The 23147-nt window shown below is 41.6% G+C and overlaps 1 protein-coding gene across 1 annotated transcript in view; it reads left to right on the top strand.

The window, feature by feature from the left end:
• Nucleotides 1-20951, top strand: part of LRP2 (LDL receptor related protein 2) — a 195359-nt gene extending 174408 nt beyond the window's left edge. Inside the window, exons 70-79 of the mRNA XM_054562744.1 lie at nt 642-818; nt 3276-3395; nt 5712-5802; nt 6656-6723; nt 6914-7031; nt 7541-7670; nt 15312-15413; nt 17164-17271; nt 20472-20543; nt 20727-20951. Coding sequence (XP_054418719.1) covers nt 642-818; nt 3276-3395; nt 5712-5802; nt 6656-6723; nt 6914-7031; nt 7541-7670; nt 15312-15413; nt 17164-17271; nt 20472-20543; nt 20727-20888 — 1148 coding nt within the window. The 3' untranslated portion in view covers nt 20889-20951. The remainder of the gene's footprint in view (nt 1-641; nt 819-3275; nt 3396-5711; nt 5803-6655; nt 6724-6913; nt 7032-7540; nt 7671-15311; nt 15414-17163; nt 17272-20471; nt 20544-20726) is intronic.
• The last annotated feature ends 2196 nt before the right edge of the window (nt 20952-23147 follow it).

Below are 23147 nucleotides of genomic sequence, written 5' to 3'. Positions count from 1 at the left end.
GCTCTCAGCTGCTGATTTAAATGTGAACGAACTCATTTGCAATAATTAAGGGCTTTTTATATAATTTAAAAAATCCTCTCAGCAGCAGATATTGAAATAACCGAGTTTCCTGTTAGGTTGTGCTGATAGAGGTGGCGCTCCATGTACCCAATGCCGATCCATGTCTAACCACTCCTGGACACATGTTTTCAATGTCCTGGGTTGTTTATTATGCACAACTTGGAATCATCTGGAAGGAGACGAACATTTTGTTTTGTTATCCAGACTTTGCAGAACTGCAGCAACCCAGCATGTCAGGTTTTCCTGATAAGTGGTGTCTTATGTTCAAAGAAAAAAAGTCTCTGCCATACAAATTATTTTCCAAAAACAAAATAAAATTGGCAACTTGAAAGTGAGCAAGTCCTCTGTAATTTGTGTTAGCAAGTGGGCATTAATCTAGTTTACTATTTTTTTATCTTGATCTCCGAGAGCAGCACATTTTTGCAGTTTCATGTACAGAAAATCTGCCTGAATGTTCCTGAGTTTTCAAGGCTTGTATTAGTGATTCATCCAAGCAGAATGAAATCTGGCATAGGGTGAGGTTGGGATACTTTCTTCTCAGTAACTGTGTTTTCTTTTGTTTTTCCCCCATGGGTAAGCAGCAATGAACCCTTATAGCCTTGACATCTTTGAAGACCAGTTATATTGGGTATCTAAGGATAAGGGAGAAGTGTGGATACAAGACAAATTTGGGCAAGATGAGAAAGAGAAAATGATGACAGTGAGCCCTTGGCTGACTCAAGTTCGAGTCTTTCATCAACACCGATATAACCGGTCAGGTAATCACTAACCTTAGAATACGATGTTCCTCATTATTTCAAGTTACTGGCTATGTTGGTGGAAAATGGTGGTGGATTATAATAGGCTGATCTCTTGTTACATGAAAAGGGTGTGTGTGTGTTTGTGTGTGTGTTAATTGGAGGTTGAATGAAGTTATGTACAACACTAGCAGATATAAAATAAAAATATTTCAGTCCTGTTTAGAGTTATGAGTATGTACCGCCAGGCCACAGAATCCGGCAGGCGTCAGACACCTGCTAAGTGTGATTTGGGTGAACAGGTCATAAAATGGGTCTCCTGAATATCATCAGTTTTACCCGCTCTTGCAACCAGGCCAGTCAAGTTATCCCAAGCTATGTGAACCGTCACCTAAAATTGTTAGTCAGGTGCATTTCTACTTCTTCCTCTTTTCCTCACTTTCTTAGTTCTGGGCCCTGCTTCATCGGGTTACCTGCATTCTAATTCACTGTGAGGAGTAAACTGAAAGGGAAGGGAAATTTTTGAAGTGAGGAAAGGAAATAGGCTTTTAAGTTCTAAATGTCCTATTCTCTCTTCAGTAATAACCCAGACATGTTACTTTAATTATTCTTCCCCAAAACTGTATAAAGAGGTTTTATTCTCTATGCCCAAGTTATACAACTAACTGATGAGTTTTAAACTCAGAAATAATTTTTAAATTCAGTTCCATCAAACCCAAAGCTCAGCATCTTTCCATTCAAGTTGTATTCAGTGTGCCGAGATCTGGGTTGAATTCTATGACCGTTTGACCCTTGATAAGCCACCTCCGTCCCCATCCCTGGATGGGAAACAGAGGGGGAGCCTGAGCTCGCTGGTACTCTGGGACCCTGAATCAGCCTTCGCGAATTCAACTCAGAGATGAGCCTCCCAGGGGATGACACTGGTGGCAAATGCCCTTTCTGAAACCACCTTGTGTTGCTGATCCTGTACGCCCTGCTGTTCTCCAGCCCCTTTCTGAAACACCTCCGGCTCTGCCTCATAAATGCTCCTGCGGCTCTCACACTCGCAGTTTTAAAGGCAGGTGGGGAGAGCACAGTAAATCTGGTGAGCCCCCTGTGGCCCCTGTGGAGAAGGCTGCCTAGGAGTCAGGCAGAGGATAACCTGGAGACCACCCCTGAGGGAAAAGCATTGCTTATCAGCTCAGGCTCTGGGCTGCCTTTGGAAAGTGCTGAGTGCTTGCTGTGTAAGCCGGAGACCCAGCCCAGCTGTGCCAGATTAGATTTACTCTGGACCAGTAGTTCTCACATTATAGCACGCATCAGAATCATCTAGAAAGCTCATTGAATACATCGTTGTGCCCCACCTGTGGGCTTTCTGCTTTAATATGCCTGAGGTGGCCTAGGAATCTTGCATTTCTAACACATGCAAATGAAGTTTCATATTTCTAACAAGTTAGCAATTTGTTACTACTGTTGCTGGTTCGGGGACCACATTTTGAGAATCGCTGTTCCAGGCCGTGCTCCAAGTGTGGCGTGGACCAGTAGCCTTGGTATCACAAGGGAGCTGGTTAGAAATGCAGGCTCCCAGGCCCCGCCTACCCCTTTGGAACAGGCTCCCCAGGCGTTTTGTATCACACTAAAGTGTGAAAAGCTCTGCTCCAGAGAGCTGAGGAAATGGTAATGAGTTAGATTCTGAGTGAGGATTTTGGAATATACCTTTTATTTTATCACCATGCCTTATCTATGATTACATTTTGGGTGACAGAGAATCAGGATCACAGAAAGTTAACCTGAGAAGGGATTTAGAGATCATCTAACCCTTGGACAAGTCATAATACATGCTAAGGGAGAATTCAGAAGACTGTAATTACTGGAGGGACTTTTAATGGTAACAATGGGACTCTATCCCAGACCAATTTAAATATGAATTTTTGTGACTGGGCATCCACAGGTGTGCATAGCTCTCAGTTGATTCTGATCATCACAGGTTGAAATTTTCTTGTCTTCCAAATAAAAAAATCTGAAGCACAGAAGGAAAATTTTTGAAAGGTGAGGATGGAAATCACATCCATTGTGTGCTTTGGATGGACCACCCTTAAAGACCCACCCACATTTGGGTAATGACAAATCTTGGTATAATAATGGAGCCTTCATGGTCTTCTGAACCATCTCCAGTCGCTTAGCCTTCACGAGTTTTTGACGCTGTGCTGTGATCAGACGCCTGCCTTACAAACCTGCCAGGGCAGCAGAGGACATAATGATGCCAATGGGGGGTGGGAGTGGTGCAGCCGTGGGGTGGAGGGCACAGGGAGGGACTGTGCCACTTCGGTGGGTGGCAGGGGGTGACAGTGTAGTGAGGGTGAGTAGCCAGCCAGGTGGCACTTGGCCCAGAGGTGTTGGGATGTCACCTGTCAGGGCTACCGTTCAGTTGATGGGCGTATTCTTGGTCGGGGTGTTCATCTCCTCCTCAGAACCGACCCGCTGTTATCTGCTTTCCAGTGCCCAACCGCTGTAAAAATGTCTGCAGCCATCTCTGCCTCCTGAGACCTGCAGGATACAGCTGTGCCTGTCCCCAAGGCTCCACGTTTGTAGAGGGGAGCATCACCGAGTGTAATGCAGGTAGGGGCACTGCCTGGGCAGCCACAGGGACCTGGAAAAGAGCTGCTCCGCCTTCTTTCATAGGTTCCCTATTCATGTGTCACCTCCTTCAGGACCCTGAAGAATCCTGTGCACGGAGTCCTTCGCAGGTGGAGTGACGATGGCTAGAAGGGGGGATGAGAGACGGAGGAAATAAGAACAGTGTGGGACCTACGGTTCCAAACTGAGCCGTGCTGCCATAATTTCTGAGAATTATTTGCTAAGATCTGCAGAGATAGGTTCAGTGCCCATACATCTACAGTTGTGTTGTTTTGCAAAGACATTTTGAAAACAGAAGTTTCTTTAAGGCGTCCTTTTCTTGCCTCCACCCCATGCTGCATGGCTACCGCCCCTGAATCCTTTCAGGCTTAACTGGATTCCTTCAGGTGGGGGTCCGGGCTCCTGAGGGGGGGGCCTTGTGTGGTACTGAGCGGAGGCCTGGAGAAGGCTGGCTGTTTTCCTCACATGCTCGTTCCAAAGTGCTGACGAGTGCAAAAGGCCCACATTTTAAAATGTATCTTGTGGTATTGGGAGAAGGAGGCTAGAGTAAGAGATCTTATGGATGATCTATGCATGGTGAGACATTTCTTCAATAATGCTCAAGTTAAGGAGAATAACTAGTGTCCATAACTAGTATTTAATGCTTGATAAGTACGTTAAAAAAAATCATCCTGCAGTTCACTAGCGGCCCATTTTATGGCCCACACCCCTCAGTTTCAGCCGATGGGGAAATACTGCCCTTAACTACATTCTACCACCAGGGGGAGCAAACAGTTAAACAAGGCACTACTTTTTGAGGTCCCAACCCGGCTGAAGAATGGCAGGTTTACAGAATGAACTCAGGGAAGAAGCTGCTTCCCTCTGCCATCCTTCCCCTATCCCCACTCTCATCCTAGTGCTACTGGAGAAATATTGGCAAGATTACAATATCCAGCAATATTTTGAACAAAATGACAATTTAAAGCTTTTGAGATTTGTTCTATGCTGTAGATGAATCATCCTGACATTTATTACAATCTGACATTGAAGGAGAGATGTTGTCCAGGTTGTCACCTGATCTGCTACTTTGCTCATTTACATGTTTTACCAGTGGATTCTACAAAGGTACTCGTTTAAAAGAATTTATTGAGTGCCTAATATGTGCTGTTCTAAGAGCTGGAGATAGTGAACAAAACAGACCAGTCCTGTGCTCTTGTTGAGTTTATATTCTAATAGGGCAATAACCCAATAAATATATGATGTCAGGTAGTAAAAAGTGAAAGGAGAAAGCTGAAACAGGGTAAGAGGGATAAGGGTAAAACAGGGCAGGGTAAGAGCGAGCTAGTGAGCTTTGGCAAAGCCTCTCTGGTAAAAGGAGCTTTGAGCAGAGACTCAAAATGAGGGACTGTGCCAGAAGAATATTAGAGCTCCTTAAATAAACGCACAGGTGATAAATACTTATTGCGTATCTTCTAGATATAAGACAAACCCTAATGACTCATCAGCCATAACCAGGGAGTCCTTAGGCCTGAGCTGGAGCAGGGACCCAGAGCAAGGGCAGCTTGGGGACACTTAAAAATTGAGATCTCTAACCAGCTGTCTCTCAAGTATCTATGGATCTGTATCTTTGCATCTGTTTATTGATTGATGGTTCACTGATGCTTTGGAGTCTTTAGTTGAAGTTTGGAGGTATGCCTACCTTGAACTCTTGACTTTAATGGGGTTCACAGAAGAGAACTTTGAACACTTCAAAAAAGAAGGTGAATGTCCTAAGAGATTTCTTTACCACAGTTTCTTTGAACTATTAATGCCTGTACTGGAGTCAAGCATCTCTCCACTGTTTTTTGGGGGAGAGGCTATACATTGCCTTCCCCCCACCCCAAGATTTTATTTATTTACTTTAGGAGGGAGGGGCAGGGAGGGAGAAAAAGAGGGAGAGAAACATCAATGCGTGGTTGCCTCTCGCACACCCCTCACTGGGGACCTGGCCTGCCGACCAGGCATGCGCCCTGACTAGGAATCGAACCAGCAACCCTCTGGTTCACAGGCTGGCACTCAATCCACTGAACCACACCAGCCAGGGCTACACATTGCCCTTTTATTTCCACCAAATGTGTGTTACTCTCCAAGACCTTATTATTGATAAGGAAATGCATCTGACTTAAGGGGAAGGTAATGTTTTGATAGGGAGACTAATTAGCTGCCCTGTCCCCAACCAGTCCATCCTCACCCCTGACCCTGGGCTGGAAGCAGTTTGCATGGTGTGGGTGCTCTGTTAAGTATGCTGACTAACACATGCATGGCCTTCCTTTTGTGCAGCCATCGAAAATCCTATCAACATGCCCCTCCCATGCAGGTGTATGCACGGAGGAAATTGCTATTTTGATGAAAATGACCTCCCTAAATGCAAGTAAGTCCAAATGTTGAGGTCTCAGCTGTAGGATTTGCCTCTTCTGGGGGAGTTCAAGACCTTAAAGTAGCCAGAAAAACAAGTCCAGGAGCCTTGCCAGTTCACTAATTGTCCTGTCTTAACCAGCTTGCCTTCCCTTGGGAAATCCACAGGGAACTAAGGCAGTGCTTCTCAAACTGTACTGCGCTGAAGAACCACGTGGCGCCTGGAGCAAATGCCCATCTTATTCACAGGGGTTCGGCATTTCTAATGAGCTCCCAGGAGGTGCAGCAGAATTGTGGGCCACATTTTGGGAGAGCAAGGAGTGAGAGAAATGACAACTACTGCATTTTCCTACTCACTGGGTGTTGTCAGTTGCAATTGTATTGTGAGAGAGTGGCTGCCAGCAAAGTTGCTTCAAGAAAATGCACCCATGGTGAACAGAGACTGAGCTTGAGACTTGGGAAGGAGAGAATTATTGAGAAGGCTCTATCTAACAAAGAATAAAATAAATGAAGGTTTTTAAACAGTACATAATGAAAGCATGACCAAAGAAAGAACACAATCATGGTTTCGGTTTTTACTCACTAAGGAAAAATTCCATGGGTTAGAGGAGACACCGGTAGGTTTGCCTGATGAGGTTGACCTTGTAGATGCCACAGCTGTGAGGCTGAGAGTGAATTTCCAAAGTCAGATTACTGTTCACTCTGCTCCTCAACTCAGGCAGAATAAACAAAAACCATGCAGGACACCTTGTCTGTTCAGCATATAATTTACTCAATCAAACCTCGCGCTACCTCAAGAGGCACTTCTAAAATTGCAATAGATGCGTAAGAAAACAACATCTTGTGAACAATTCTTCTTTTACTTTCAGGTGTCCCAGCGGCTACATGGGAAATTACTGTGAAATAGGGCTTTCCAAAGGCATTTCTCCAGGAACAAGTAAGTTGTAAGAATACGAGCAACCTAGAAATACTTCACAGGGCCTAAATTGAATGCCATTCATATCTGGTCCCCCCCCCCCCCCCCGTCTTTGAAGAATGAATCGTTCCAGTCCCCAGCTTCTTCAGCTAAGACTGGCTCCTCTGCTTCTGCTTAACATGTTTGCTTCTTCTTCCCTCTTTGATGGCAGCAACGGCAGTGCTGTTGACCGTTATCCTGATCATCATAATTGGAGCCCTGGCCACGCTGGGGTTTTTCCACTATAGGAAAACCGGCTCCCTTTTGCCCTCTCTGCCCAAGCTGCCAAGGTCAGTTTTATTATGTGGAATATTGATTTTAGAAGCCTGGGAGATGCGACCCTGTAAAAACAACTAACATAGGTTTTGTGTGTGTGTGTGTGTGTGTGTGTGTGTGTGTGTGTTTTATTTAAGTTAAAAGAGCACAGTACACAGTTCATCTATTCTGTGGAAACCAAAAGGAGGGAACTTAAAACAGTCGCTTCAAATCACAACTTATTAATCAAGTGCTTCTTTGAAGTCTGAATGCAAAGCACATTTTATAGTCCACATGGTGCTGCCTGCCAGGTGGGGCTGGGGAACAGCCTTCATTCCTGCGAGGGTCTAGTTGGCCTGCTCTCAGATCTCAAGCTTTAACACTTCCAGGGAGCGAAGGGAACTTACTAGCATATTTGATGTATACATTCAGAGTGGACAGTGAGCATTTCTTTTTCGTGAGACTTAGCAGTATGGAGGAAAAGGTATTATTGCAAAAGGTTGTTACTAAAAAGAATAACGCTGTCCCCATGAATTCCTTTCAGTTTAAGCAGTCTTGTCAAATCCTCTGAAAATGGAAATGGGGTGACCTTCAGATCGGGGGCCGATGTTAATATGGATATTGGAATATCTGGTTTTGGACCAGAGTCTGCTATTGACAGAGCAATGGTGATGGTGAGTGTGGTTTCAAAATGATGGTTTGAAGGTTGTCATTTTTACTATTTTACAAAAGAAACAGCTTTTATAAGAATAAAATTAACCTGTAAAAAAAAGATGGTATGCCTCTCAGAATAAACTCTTCACTATAAAGACAAAGTTAGGAAACATTAGGTTTGTTGCAGAAATGTGTCTAAAAATAGTAATAAAATTGAAGCTTACCCTTGTTCTGTATGCCACTGTTGAACTGGAATTCTAAACAGTTTTAGTGTACTTTTTCCAGTACTATTATGCCCCTTATATTCCCTCTCCTCCCACAATCACCACACTTTCGTCCATGTCCGTGAGTCCTTTTCTCTTTTTGCTCGATCGCTTTACCCCCTAAGCTCCCCCCTCCAAGAGCTGTCGTCCTGCTCTCCCTCTATGAGTCTGTCTCTATTTTGCTCGTTCGTTCAGTTTGTTCACTATATTCCATATATGAGTGAAAGCATATGGTATTTGTCTTTCTCTGACTGGCTTATGTTACTTAGCGTAATGTTCTCCAGGTCCATCCATTGCTGTCACAAAGGTAAAAGTTTCTTCTTTTATATGGCCGGGTAGAATTCCATTGTGTAAATGTCCCACAGTTGTTTTATCCACTCATCTACTGATGGACACTTGGGCTGCTTCCATATCTTGGTAATTGTAGATAACACTGCAATGAACATAGTGTTGCTTATGTTTTTTTATTAGTGCTTTGGGTTTCTTCAGATATAATCCCACAAGTGGGGTTGCTGGGTCAAAAGGCAGATCCATTTTTAATTTTTTGAGGCATCTCCATCCTGCTTTCCACCGTGGCCACACTGATCTGCATTCCCACCAGCAGTGCAAAAGGGTCCCCCTTTCTCCCCATCCTTGCCAGCACGTGTTGTTTGTCGATTTATTGATGATCGCCATTCTAACAGATGTGAGGCAATATCTCATTGTGGTTTTCAATTGCATTTCTATAATGATCAGTGACATTGAGCATCTTTTCATTTGTCTGTTGGCCATCTGTATGTCCTTTTTGGAGAAGTGTCTGTTTAGGTCCTTTGCCCAATTTTAATTGGATTGTTTGTTTTTTTTGGTGTTGAGTTTTAAAAGTTCTTTATAAATTTTGGATATTAACCCCTTATCAGATGTGTTGTTGAATATGTTCTCTCATTCTATGGGTTATCTATTTATTTTGTTGATGGTTTCTTTTGCTGTGCAGAAATTTTAGTTTGACATAGTCCCATTTTTTAATTTTTTCTTTTGGTTCTCTTGTCTGAGGAAATAGATCAGATAAAATATAGCTGTAAGCTATGTTTGAGATTTTACTACCTATATTTCTTCTAGGATTTTTATGGTTTTGGGTCTAATATTTAGGTCTTTAATCCATTTTGAATTTATTCTTGTGTGTGGTGTCAGAAGATGATCTAGTTTTATTTTTCTGCATGTATGTGTCCAATTTTCCCAGCACCAACGATCTTTACCCCATTGTATGTGCTAGCTTCCTCTGTCAAATGTTAATTGACTATAAAGGTAAGGGTTTATTTCTGGGCTTTCTATTCTGTTCATTGGTCTATGTGTCTGTTTTTATGCCAGTACCATGTTGTTTTGATTACTATGGCCTGATGGTATAGTTTGATATTAGGTAGCGTGATTCCTCCAATTTGCTTTTCTTTCTCAAGATCACTGTTGCTACATGGGGCCTTTTGTAGTTCCATATAAATTTTTGAAGTAGTTGTTCTAGTTCTGTGAAATACACCACTGGAATCGTGATAGGAATTGTGTTGAACCTATAGATTGTTTTGGATAGCATGGGCATTTTAGAGATATTAATTCTTCCTATCCATGAACAAGGTATATGTTTCCACTTATTTGTATGTTCTTTAATTTGTTTCTTCAGTGTCTTATAATTTTCCAAGTACAGGTCTTTTACATCCTTGGTTAGACTTATTCCTAGGTATACTATTCTTTTTGAAGCAATCATGAATGGAATTGTTTTCTTAATTTCCCTTTCTGATAATTCATTATTGGCATATAAATATGCAACTGATTTCTGGATATTAATTTTGTATCCTGCTACTTTGCTGAGTTCATTTATCATTTCTAGTAGTTTCTTGGTGGAATCTTTAGGGTCTTCTTTGTGCAGTATCATGTCATATGCAAATAGACACAGTTTTACTTCTTCCTTTCCAATTTGGATACCTTTTATTTCTTCTTTTTTTAAAGTATATTTTATTGATTATGCTATTACAGTTGTCCCGTTTTTTTTTTTTTCTCCCCTTTATTCCCCTCCACCCTGCCTCCAACCAGCATTCCCCTGCTTAGTTCATGTCCATGGGTCATACATATAAGTTCTTTGGCTTCTCTATTTCTTATACTATTCTTAACCTCCTCGTCTATTTTGTACCTACCAATTAATGCTTCTTCATCCCTGTACCTTTTCCCCCATTCTCCCCACTACTCCTCCCCACTGATAACCCCCCATGTGATCTACATTTCTATGATTCTGTTTCTGTTCTAGTTGTTTTCTTAGTTTGTTTTTGTTTTTGTTTTAGGTTCAGTTGTTGATAGTTGTGACTTTGTTGCCATTTTACTGTTCATAGTTTTGATCTTCTGCTTTTTCTTAGATAAGTCCCTTTACCTTTTCATATAACAAGGGCTTGGTGATGATGAACTCCTTTAACTTGACCTTATCTGAGGAGCACTTTATGTGCCCTTCATTCTAAATGATAGCTTTTTTGGATAGACTTATCTTGGATGTGGGTCCTTGTCTTTCATGACTTTGAATTCTTCTTTCCAGCCTCTTCTAGCCTGTAAGGTTTCTTTTGAGAAATCAGCTGGTAGTCTTATGGGAACTCATTTGTAGGCAACTCTCTCTCTTTTTCTTGCTGCTTTTAAGATTTTCTCCTTATCTTTAATCTTGGGTAATTTGATTGTGATGTGTCTTGGTTTGTTCCTCCTTGGATCCAACTTCTTTGGGACCCTCTGAGCTTCCTGGACTTCTATGTCTATTTCCTTGCCCAGACTGGGGAAGTTCTCCTTCATTTATTTTTTCAAATAAGTTTTCAATTTCTTGCTCTTCCTCTTCTCCTTCTGGCACACCTATGATTTCGATGTTGGAACATTTAAAGTTGTTCCAGAGGTTCCTAAGCTTCTCCTCATTTCTTTTGAATTCTTGTTTCTTCATTCTGTTCTTGTTGAATGTTTATTTCTTTCTTCTGTTCCAAATCACTGTTTTGAATACCGGTTTCCTTCCCTTCACTGTTGGTTCCCTGTATATTTTTCTTTATTTCACTTTATATAGCCTTCATTTCTTCCTTTATTTTGTGGCTGTACTCAATCATTTCTGTGAGCATCCTGATTACCAGTGTTTTGAACTCTGCATCTGATAGTTTGCTTAGTTATTTTTCTGGAGGTTTTTTTTTTTGTTTTTTTTTATGTATTTATTTTTAGAGAGAGAAAGGAAGGGAGAAAGAGGGGGAGAGAAACATCAACATGTTTCCCCTAGTGGGGACCAGGCCTGCAACCCAGGCATGTGCCCTGCATTGGGAATTGAACCAGTGACCCCTTGGTTCACAGGCTAGCACTCAATCCACTGAGCCACACTAGCCAGGGCATGGAGTTTTGATCTATTCTTTCATTTAGGCCATATTTCTTTGTCTCTAAGCACCTGTTATGTTGTAAAGGGCATAGCCTTAGGTATTTGCTGGTGGGGGGGAGCAACTTGCTTTGCTGCATGGTAGTGTTGTATGCACAGGAGGGGTCAGAGAGGGGAAAATAATGCTTGCTCAACTCTCACTCTGCTTTCAGTCACTTCCCCTGCTACCTACCAGCGAATTGTACCCTTTTGGTACTGATTCCTGAGTGGCTGGACTTGTATACATTCTAGGACCATGTGGGTCACCCCTGTAGACTCTCCTGTGAGACTTGGAGTTTCTCTTGCCATCACAACACGCACAGGTTTTTACAGCCAGAGGTTTTGAGGCTTTCTTTTCCTGTGCTGTAAACCAAGGTTGCACAGTCTGTCTTTCTCCCCAGTTGTTCCTCCCGGTTTATCCTCTTGAGAATGTGGGACCAAGAGGTCCACCAGCTGCTGCCTCGCCTACCTAGTCTGCCAGCTACTGCCTTGCTGCATGTCTTCTCTGCCTTGGCTTTCCCTCTCCACCTCTCCTACCAGTCTGGATGAATGTTTAACTCCCCGATTGTTGGACTTCCATACAGTTTGTTTTTCTGGCAGTTCTGCTTTTTTGTTTTTAAATTTGTTGTTATCCTTCATTTGGTTGTGCAAGGAAGCAGAGCGTATCTACCTATGCCTCCATCTTGGCTGGAATCTATTTTTTCTTGTCCGATTGTTATGGCTAGGACTAATAGTACTATGTTGAATAAGAGAGGTGAAAACAGACTTCCTTGTTTTGTTCCTGATCTTAAGGGGAATGCTTGTATTTTTTGCCCATTGTGTATGATGTTGGCAGTGAGTTTGTCATATATGGCCTTTATTATATTTACTTATGTTCCCTCTATTCCCACTTTACTGAGAGTTTTTATCATAAATGGATGCTGGATTTCATCAAATGCTTTTTCTGCATCTATTGATATGATCATGTGGTTTTTATCATTTATTTTGTTCATGTAGTATATCGCATTTATTGATTTGCAAATGTTGTACCAACTTTGAATTTCCAGAATAAATCCCACTTGATTATGGGGTATGATCTTTTTGATGTATTGCTGTATTTGGCTTGCTAATATTTTGTTGAAGATTGTAGCATCTATGTTCATCAGAGATATTGTCTTATAATTTTTTTTTGTGGTGTCTTTATCTAGTTTTGGAATTAGGATAATGTTAACCTTGTAAAATGTTTGGGTGTCTACCTTCCTCCTGAATATTTTGAAATAGTTTGAGGAGAGGTGTTAGTTATTCCTGGAATGTTTGGTAAAATTCACCTGTGAAGTAATTTGCCTGGGACCTTGTTTGGGAACCTCTGTGCTTCCTGGACTTGTGTGTCTTTTTCCTTAATCAGATTAGGGAAGTTTTCAGTCATTATTTCTTCAAATAGGTTCTTGATACCTTGCTCACTCTCTTTTCTTTCTGGTATTCCCTTGATGCAGATGTTATTATGCTTCATGTTTTCCCAAAGATTTCTGAAGCTCTCCTCATTTTTTTAAAATTCTTTTTTCTTTTTGCTGCTCTGTTGCGTGTTTTTTCTACCTTGTCTTCCAAAATGTTGATTTCATCCTCTGCTTCATCAACTGTTTATTCCTTCCAGTGTATTATTTATTTCAGATACTGCACTTTATTTCTGATCATTCCTTTTTTTATGGATTCTATGTTGTTTTTCATGCTGTTGAGTATCCTTATAATCATTCCTCTAAACTCTATAGCTGATAAATTGCTTGCCTCCATTTCATTTAGTTCTTCTTCTGGAGTGTTCTCTTGTTCTTTAATTTGGGGCCTGTTTCTTTATCCTCCCATTTTGGCTGCTTCTTTATATTTGTTTCAATGTATTAGGTAGATCTGCAAAGACTCTGGTCCTATGTTAGATACTGCCTGTGACTGGCCCTGGGCAACCTGTTTGGAGCTATCCATGATCCACAGCTTGTGGTTACCTCTGCTGGTCCTGGGTGTTTGCAGAAAGAACCAGGCTGTGCACCAAGGCTGGCTTTAACCAGCACCATGCCTGGGAGGAGGGTCGGCTAAAGTCTCAGAGCTCCCAGCAATCTACTTTGGCTGGCAGGTTTTCTGTTAGGTTATTTCTGAAACAGCCTCCAGCTGTACTCTTCAGCAGCTAGGCTTAAACTCTATGAGGTGTGGTAAGAGGGATTCCTCTCTGTCGGGTGGGGCTGTTGCTTCCCCTCAGGCTTGGAGGGGAGTGCTCTGCCTGAGAAAGATGGCCTCTGCAGTTTGGGGAATGACTCAGCACAGAGATCCTGGTAGCTGATCCTGCAGCTCTGTCCCCAGAGCCACCAAACCTAGACTTTCCTCATGCCCTCTAGTCCAGTCTATCCGTCCTCTGCCAGAGCCCAGGGTAAGGACTGCAAATTAACTTTTGTGCACTGGCCCTTTAAGAGTCTCTCTGCAGACAGAAACCCCACTGCTTTTCACAGCCGCATGTTATTTGGGTTCCTGTGCTGGTTCTGGTGCTCTAGGCTTGGGAGCCCAGCTTGGGGTTTAGACTCTATACTTCTTGGGGACCCCTCCCCTCCAGCCACCGAAAAATCCCTCCAGAACTTCAGTTGTTGCCCGTGGGAGCCCAGCCAGCCCTCTTGCACCTCTGTACTCCCTACCAGTCTTGTTGTAAAGTCGACTTGTAAAGTTGAGAGGCAGATATCTCAGTTTCCTCTGGTGCATCCCCACTACTTACTCATCCTTGAGAGGAGCAGGGAGATGAGACAGGAGTACGCAGGCAGAGAAAAAACTCTTCATTAGGTCAGGATCGATAGCCCCAACACCACTTCCAGTTCCCTAAGTCCTGGGTTGTAAGGCTTCCCTCCAAGCTAGCATTCAGTTGGTTATTCAGGGTGAATTTTCTTTCATTGAGTTGTAATTCCAGTTTGTTCCTGGGAGGAAGGTAGTGTAGCTTCCACTTACTTCTCTGCCATCCTGGGTTTCCTCTAAACAGTCTTAATTAAATTCAATCTTAATTAGTTGCAATCTTAAGCAGTCTTATGGTTTTTGGTAGAAGAGAGAGAGAGAGAGCATGATGTTCTCCTTTTATTTGATGACTTTGTATTTTTAAAGGAAGGAGTAGGGAAATAAATGTTTTCTAGTGTTTATTTTCCCACCAGTGTATAATTATGGAATAAACAGTGATTTAGCATCAGTGGTTGGCTCAAATCACAACTCTGCCCCCTTCTAAGTGTGTCCTGATAGGCATGGAACTTGCTGACTCTCTATGCCCCCAAATGTAAAATGGGTACAATGATACCTTCTGTGAGGACCAAAGGGATATTTCATATATGGCCTAGTACAGTATAATCAGTATAGGGAAATTATTTTCAGTATTCTGCCTCTCCCCAAAAGCTTTCATTTTTGTTTCTGTCTAAAAGCGCAATGTTATCCATTCTTTCTTCTTCCCCACCTTCCCTCCTCCTCTTTTTCCACCACCCTCCTTTTTCTCTTTTGTCTAAACCCAATCCCCAAGCAAGTTAGTTGTATTGAGGTGCTATAGATATAGGACGAGTGTTTCCATTTTTTTTTGAGCTCGCTGATTAGTGCATTAGGGTACTCTACATCAGCAGTTTTCAACCAGTGTGCTGCGAGAATTTTCAAAACATGCAATACCTATTTAGTCAGGAGCACTGGCTGATTTTCCCTTAGATTGTCAAATAAAAAATGACAAAAGCCACCAACATACCTGTTCAGTGGGAATGAATGCAAATTATACCTATTTTCTTTGTCAGATCAGCAAAAAATATATTTTTGGTGTGCCACAAAATTTTTTAATTTATGTGTGCCATGAGATGAAAAAGGTTGAAAATCACTGTATGGAGGTCTGGTGCTTCTGCTGTGTTTTATTTACTTACTTATTTTTGTAATTTTTTGGGATAAATTTGACATAGCACCTAGCATATGTCTAGGCATGAGGAGAACATTTTCCTCTATGTATGAATCCGAACAGTATGGTTTGATCTTTTTTTTCCCTTTATCAGAGTGATCACTTTACCATGGAGATGGGGAAGCAACCCATAGTATTTGAAAACCCAGTGTATGCAACCGGGGACAGTGCTGTTAAAGTGGCTCAGCCAACCCAGGTGAGAAGTTGCACAGTCCTTTCTTTGAGGTGCTACTACTGCTGGATCTTGTTCTATTGAATAATGAACACCCTCTTAGGGGCTGCCTCACCTCTAATCCTCAGCTTCACTCTCTGTAGTAACAGGACCAATCCAAGGATGTGAGACCTGAATACAATCAGGATCCCATTTCATTGCATAGTTGTTGAGTTTGGTGGCCATCCTGGGGGTACTGACCAAGAACTTATTCATTCTGAGTGGTCAGAGCAAGAGGACTCTCTCTGAGTCTGCTGAGAGGCTTGGCAAACACAGTGCCTGACACACAGGCGACCTGTAAATATGAGTGAAATGAATGAGTGAATGGTTGTCAGGTCATTCTGCAGAGATTTGGGGGGCTGGCTATACCCTCTGTGTTCTTACTGGTATTACACATGTGTGATTTTTTAGGGGACCTCCCCCTGCTCACCTTTCTCATGTTTTTCTGAAAAGAAAAAACGTCTCCGAAGTTGAGAGACAGATATCTCAGTTTCCTCTGGTGCATCCCCACTACTTATTCATCTTTGAGAGGAGCAGGGCGATGAGATAGGCGTATGTGGGCAGTGAAAAATCTCTTCATTAGGTTGGGATCGAGAGCCCCAACACAGTTCCAGTGCTAGTCAACTGTTAGCCTGTACTTCCTCTGTCAGCAACTACAGCCTCAGTGAAATACAGTTTTATTGTTAACACCTAAACTTCTGTGCTGACAAGATAATGGCACATTCTAATAAAAGATAGAAATGTTTATTTTATGAATCGCTTTCTTAAGATCAAAAATATTTGAGTCTTGAAGGCATTTTGCCTAATCCGTTGATACCCAGATAGCAAAACTTTAGTCACATGATAAAACAGATAGGACATTTTATTTGGTATTTTCACTTGAAATAAAATGAGGCCACAATTACAAACACATACTCAAGTTTGAGAAGAACGGAAGTGGTGAATGTAAAAATACAGGAAAAGGAGTGAATTTCTATCCTGTAATTTATTAATTATATATCCATGGTAATTTGGGCTTAAGAGGGAATGTCTAGAAGAGTATTAATCTCATTATGCCTCATTTAAAAAATTCAACCCCTGGTAGTTACAGATAGTCACAGAGATATAGACTACAACACAGGGAACATAGTGATTAATATCAAAATACCTGTGTATGGGGCCAGGTGGGTACTTGAAACATCAGGAAGACCACCCTGTAAAGTACATGATTTTCTAAACACTACACTGTATTTCTGAAACTAATATAGAATAATATTGAAAAATAAAATATATAAAAATTTATATATAGAAATTTAACCCATTAAGCAGTCCTGAAATTATTAATTTTATTCTAAATATCCAACGATAGGCTTTTCAGTTGACCAATGAATTTGGGAATAATGCATGCTGTTCTCGTAGGATTTCAGCTGTCATCGTACAACCAGAATGTCTTTTATCCAAAACTATGGTCAGCAGTGGGAGCAAGCGGCCATAGAGAAAGTAATAGAAATTGCTATTACAAAGGGTGGATGTATTGGCCTCCCAGGATAAGGGCATGAGATACATGACTAAGTGGTTGGTGCTCTGATTTTGGGGAGATGGGGGTGGTATTTATTCCTGGGCCCCGGCGTCCGTCTCATATAGTAAAATTGGTGCCTGACCATGTCTGTGGGAAAAACAGAACCAAAGACTTGATAAGAAACTTTACAGTAAAATTTCGTTCAAAACTGGTTAATGGCCTCTACTATTTGCACAGGTGACTGCATCGGAAAATGTGGAGAACAAGAACTATGGAAGTCCCATAAACCCTTCTGAGCTAGCTCCAGACCCAAAGTCGGCTCCGCCAAGGGCTGATGGAACTCCGGTAATGGGCCAGCCACTGAAATGACGTAGAGTTTGGAGAGGACTTCGGAATTGCTGGATTTGTTTATCTGAGGCAAACTAGGGAGCCCCCGATAGGCTCACAGATTCCAAGATGTGCAGACAGTTAATAGAGATAAGTTTTTAAAAAATCATAAGTGGAAAAATTTTCCACGAAATAAATCTATATTCCAACATTGAGATGGGAATGATGTTCCTTGCGACATGGGAGATCATGCAGAAAAGAAGGGCATCCAGCCCATCTGGATCCAGCCTCCTCAGACCAGAGGTGTTTAATTTGAGAAAATGACTTAGTATGAATGAAGAGCTCACTGTGTCAAAGATTCATGTAGAAGACTCTTTAGAACCTTTTCTTTACCATATAATGAAGTTTTACTAGAGTGTACATCTTTGTTCCCTTAATAATATATGTTGTTCTTAGTTCTACAGATGTTCACCACTAAATGGCAGTAATATATACCCTTCTTATCTGTGTGTCTATTCATCTAACCGTCTACCAACATTGTTGCCCTCAGTGTTCCAGGAATAGTGTTTAATACTGGAGATTAAAAGGAAAAAAAAACCCCACTAGATAGACCTTCTCTACCATTCCTTCAGGTCTCTTGGAAGTTTTAGGTTGGTCTACAGAGAGAAATTCAATAAATAAATGTACATAAAATTTTGTATTAATGGATAATATATTACTGGTTTTAATGGACACATATGAAGCTACCTAAGATCTAGATGTTTGATTCTGGGCAAACTATTTTACCTCTGGGCACTAGAGTCCTTAATGTTTCTCCCTGAGGGCACTGTTGGCGCACTGGTTGGGATGGTTCTTTGCGATATAAAACTATTGCATGCAGAGTGTCTCCCAATGCATTGTGATTCCAGGTAGTCCCCTGCCGCCTTCCCAGGTGAGAACAATAGGATCTCGGATGTCTCGGTTCTAAGGTTCTGTGTCTCCTTCTGTGAAATAATACAAGGAAACATAAGCCTAAGGGTAGTTAGAAATCTTGGCATTTTATAAAATCCTTATTTTTCTAACTGCATAATCTATAAACAGAACTGGCATTTGCAAAGTTAACTTGGAGATCCTTTTGGACTTTCAAGTAGTTTAGACACTGGCTCCTGTTCCCCTTGTTCAGGTCAAAATAAAAGTTGAACTAAACAATGCTAATGAGAAGAGCTTATAACAGAGGTCTCTTTGTCCACCTTTTCATGTTGCATTTACTAATTCCTTCTTTTCCTGACACACACATACAAATGTTGTCTTAGAAAGGAATTTTTAGTTTTACATTTTCAAAGAATTGAATTTTTTTTCTTCAAACTACATTTAAAAAGTAGATTTTGAAGATTAATTTCCCATGGACAGCAGAATACTTGCATATCACACAGTAGGTTCTCCAAGTCTGGCTCAACCCTAAGGCATCACGACATTTTTCCTCTCAGCCCATTTTGAGTCGAGAGATCTGCAGACAGCTCTTGGTCAGCCTGGGTGGGAAGGGGAATGTGGTGCACGTGCTGCATCCTCTACCCTCCAAACCCATCAGCCATCAGAAACTAAATGAGCACCAAGGGACTCTTTTATTCAAATAAGAGTAGCGGATCTTCACCGATGGTAGCCCTGTTCTTTTTCATCCCCATCTTTGCAATATGTCACTTCTTCCTCTATCTCTTTCTCTCTCTCTCTTTTTCTTAATGAGTTGAGTCTGTGACCCTCTAAGTTCTGTCCTCCATGGTATGTCCAGGGGTCTTCCTGTATTGGTTGCCTCCTGGGCGCTGAGATAACAGTGTGTCTTAAAGTAGTAGAGGCACTTGGTTAAGATCATCCTTGTTGACGTTAATGTGCCAAAGGGGCTTACAAATTTATCTTTCACCTTTGAGGACATCTACTCAAAGGACTGATACTTCAAACATGAAATCCTGTAACTCAGGTGCCATTTTCTAAAAGTCATGGTGATATGCATTGGATTTCCCAAGGGGATAAAAAAGAAAATCACCACCATTCCTTTGGTTAGTAATTACTTAATTCTGAGTAGCCATTCCATACTGAAGCAGAGGCTTTTAAGAGTTTTGACCTTTCCCATTTAAGCATAAGCTTCCAGAGGCCGGGCTCTGACGTGAACGTCCTCACCTCCCCCTTGGCGGTGGCCATGTGGAAAGAAGGTGCACACTTGGATGTGGGTTACAGGGAACGGTCTCTTCTGCGGTCATGCGCTCCCCGCTCCTTTGCATATTAGCTCCCTATTTTCAAGAGCCAGAAGCCCCCCATAAAACATGGGACACCTGAGCTACCTGACAGAAAAGGCTGTCTGTTCCCTGTCGTACTGTTCCCTTGTCCCCTTTCATCCTCCGGCCAGAGCTGTACCAGCATTGCCACCACCAGCAACTTTCCAGCAAGCCAGGGGCCACCCATCGGAGTCTTCCTCTTTGGGTTCTTTCGTTTATGGGCTTCTGAGTCCTATAGTCTTTGCCTACTTTCCCACCTACAATTTAGTTATATAATCTTGCTGTGACTCCATTTTTCTTGCCTGTGAAAGAAAAATGGGAAGATCACGTGGCTCACAGAATTATTGGGATTAATCAGAAACTTGTAAAACTCTTAGAATAGTCCCTGACACACAGCAAGCTCTCAATAAATGTTAGTTGTGTTTGTTAGTTACTGTTCTTATTGCTATGATTACAGGAGGAATTGATGAGGGAGGAAGAGATGTGCTTGAGTTGATCAAGGTTCAACAATCATGTTATGAAATGAGGGTTATAATTTGGCTTTTTCCTGAAAATGTCAGGCAGCCCCTGAAGAAACTTCTTGCCTGTCTCTGTCAAAACTTCTAGATCGTCCTGATCAGTGTGGCTCAGTTGGCTGGGCATCATCCTGCAAAGCAAAAGGTTACAGGTTCGATTCCCAGTCAGGGCATGTGCCTTCTACATATTATGGGCACAGACTCTATAAATTATAAAAATTTCAAACCAAGAATGTATTTTAAAATTATGAAATGAAAAGAGCCCAGAGAGTTTCAGTTACTGATCAGGGACCACCGGAAGAAGAATTGTACAATTTACCACCTGGACCAGGTCACCTGGTCCTAGGTTCCAAATTGCTTATTCCCTCAGTAAGTAGATATTTTGAAACCTAGATAGGAGGGAAGAAACCCATAAAGAAAATTACTGAAGGCTTTCTGATTTCCCTTTTTCATTTAGGCAACAAAATGGAATATCTTCAAACGAAAACTGAAACAAACTACCAACTTTGAAAATCCAGTCTATGCAGAGGTAATTGTTAACCATTTTTCTTAGCACAGGCATCCCTTCTTAGCAATAACTTGCTTGGCTAAATTGGACATACAATTGGGATATTCTGAGGAAACTGGCAAAGGTTCATCTTCTGTACACAAAACTGCTGGCAGTCATGTTGGGGGAAGTAAATGGCTAATTCATCCTTCCTTGTGGTTCTAGATGGAGAGTGAGCAAAAGGAAAGTGCCCCTGTGGCTTCACCTCCGTCACCTTCTCCCCCTGCTAAAGTTCACCCGAAGAGGAACCCAGCTCCCGCCTATACTGCCACAGAAGACACTTTCAAAGACACAGCGAACCTTGTTAAAGAAGACTCTGAGATGTAGCAGTGCTACAGTTACTTAGGGAATAATTAGAAACACACTTTTGCACAAATATTTTTTACGAACAGATGAAAAAAGTTAACATTAGTACTTTATTAAAAAAGATATATTTTTTTCCTATTCACCTGTAGTTGGAAGTGCCTGTGGAAATTATGCCTTGTGTGTCTTTCTTTTCTTTTTTTTACTTAATGCTGTCTCATATTTTTACAAATAATTATCACACTGTACTATATGTATATCTTTGCACTGAAGCTATCTAAAGGTAATGCTATAAATACATTGTACATTTGTAAATTTGGGAAAGATTATTACATCATTAAATTTGCTAAAACTACCTGCTGAACTGGTTGGTGGTCATCCCAGTAAATGATCCCATGAAGAAAGGGATTGACTTGGGGCCCTTCGGGAAGGTCTAAGGAGAAGGCACCCCATGTATTCCCTACAGAATTATCTAGGAAAGGAATCCAGGCCCCATCAACTCTTTGGTCCATTTTATACATCAGCACTAAATTAATGTTCCATATTACAGATAACCTGATTAATAGGTATATTGATGGAGGGCACTGTGTATTGTATAGGCCTCTGGATTTGACTAGATGCCTCAGATAATGCAGAAGGTAGAAAAAGCAATTCAATTTCACCCTTCTGCATATTTGCATTATCGAACCAGAACACTCTGTTTCATGTGTATCTCATTGGTTGCCAAGGCAACATTTTAAATTCTTTTTTAAAATTTTTTAAAATTTATAAATCATGTTTATTCCATTACAGTTGTGTCAATTTTTACCCCTTTACTCCTTCCACCCACCCCACCCCCACTCCTTACTCCCACAGCCAATTCCCACTCTCTTGTCAACGTAACATTTTTAAATCTAATGTCTGTGAAAAAATCCCATGTCATTATGTACAAGTTAGTGTGCAAAGTGTTTGTAGCTAATTGAATGACCTGTTTCACTTGATGGACCACAGGGCGATTCATGTCTTTGCCTGGCATCTCAGGTGGTCACCTACCCTAGAAACTGGAGCACAGTAGTTGAATTATTAAAACCAAATCTGTGTCTTTATAAAGTATGGTATGAAAAAAAATACTGGTTAAGCAAAGCCTCATCTGGGTTTTTGTTTCTGTGTGTGAAAATATCATTATAATGACTATTTATTTCCTAAGTCAAACATGAATAGAAAGGGAAACTGTTCTTATTGATCTTTATTTTTAGGTCTTTTGGCTAAATCATACGTTTATATCAGAATGCACTGTAGAGTCCAGTTCTTCTCTTAAATATGGGTAAAGTCTACAACCAGAACAATGGCAGGAATATTCAGTTTTCATACTAAGTAGCATTCCTGGCTCTCTGTGCTAATATTGCACATTTTTGAAACAATGAATGAATGAATGGATGGATGGATGAATGACACATGTACTACTGATTATTTTATTCCTGAGCTCTCAAAATATTTGCTGCTCACATTTTGAGTGCTCATTGTAATTACTTTGAAATGTATTTTGATTAGAGAAGCAAATGGAAATGATGCTGCTGAAAAATTTCTAATAAATGTGTATTTTATCAGACTTCTTTTGTGTGCTTCTTAAGCTCGGGCCATGAAGCTTGTATTTTGCTGTGCAGAGTGCTTTAGGCTTTGAGTGCTAGGGGACTCAGAGACCGGAGTGCCCAGGGTTCAGGCAGAAGCAGGGGAATTTCTAGAGCACTCAGTCCTAACAGGCCTGGCAGGGTGATCTCAGAAAGAAGAGTAAGCCCTAGGCCCCAGCCAGTTCCCCATTTTGGACCTAATTGTGTTCCAGAGCTTAGCATTAGGTGTCCACTGTGGGTCTGTTGAGGGACGGTGGAGATGGTCACAGCTGGGTAGCGCTTTGTTCAGAACTGGGATTCAGCTTCAGTGGGTGTAGTTTGCTATTTTAACTCTGGGATGTGAGGGCTGTATCAGCAACTGTGAATACCGGAAGTGAAAAGGAGCCAAGAGAAGCTGCGCCTGAAAATACTTGCAATTCCCAGCTTTGATATTTGTCTGGGGCTTTAAGCTCATAAGAAATTATTCTGGAGAATTTCTTTTATGAGAGTGAGTTTCTTGCTTAAATTTATTTCTGGGTCTACCCCGGAAAGGAATCAGAAAGCCTGCTGCTGTGGTCCCATCCTCCGGCACCTGGGTGTTGGAGCGTGACAGTCATGGCCGCCCTCCTGGTCGGCTCTCCCAGCGAGGGCTGCACCCCTGCTTCATTCGCCAGCCACAGCAGCTGTCCAGCTCGGC

The sequence above is a fragment of the Pteronotus mesoamericanus genome, unplaced genomic scaffold (assembly GCF_021234165.1).
Source record: "Pteronotus mesoamericanus isolate MK-2021 breed Mesoamerican mustached bat unplaced genomic scaffold, CSHL_Meso_final scaffold_651, whole genome shotgun sequence".
NCBI classification, from domain to species: Eukaryota; Metazoa; Chordata; class Mammalia; order Chiroptera; family Mormoopidae; genus Pteronotus; species Pteronotus mesoamericanus.
This window is presented reverse-complemented; position numbering and strand designations above follow the sequence as displayed.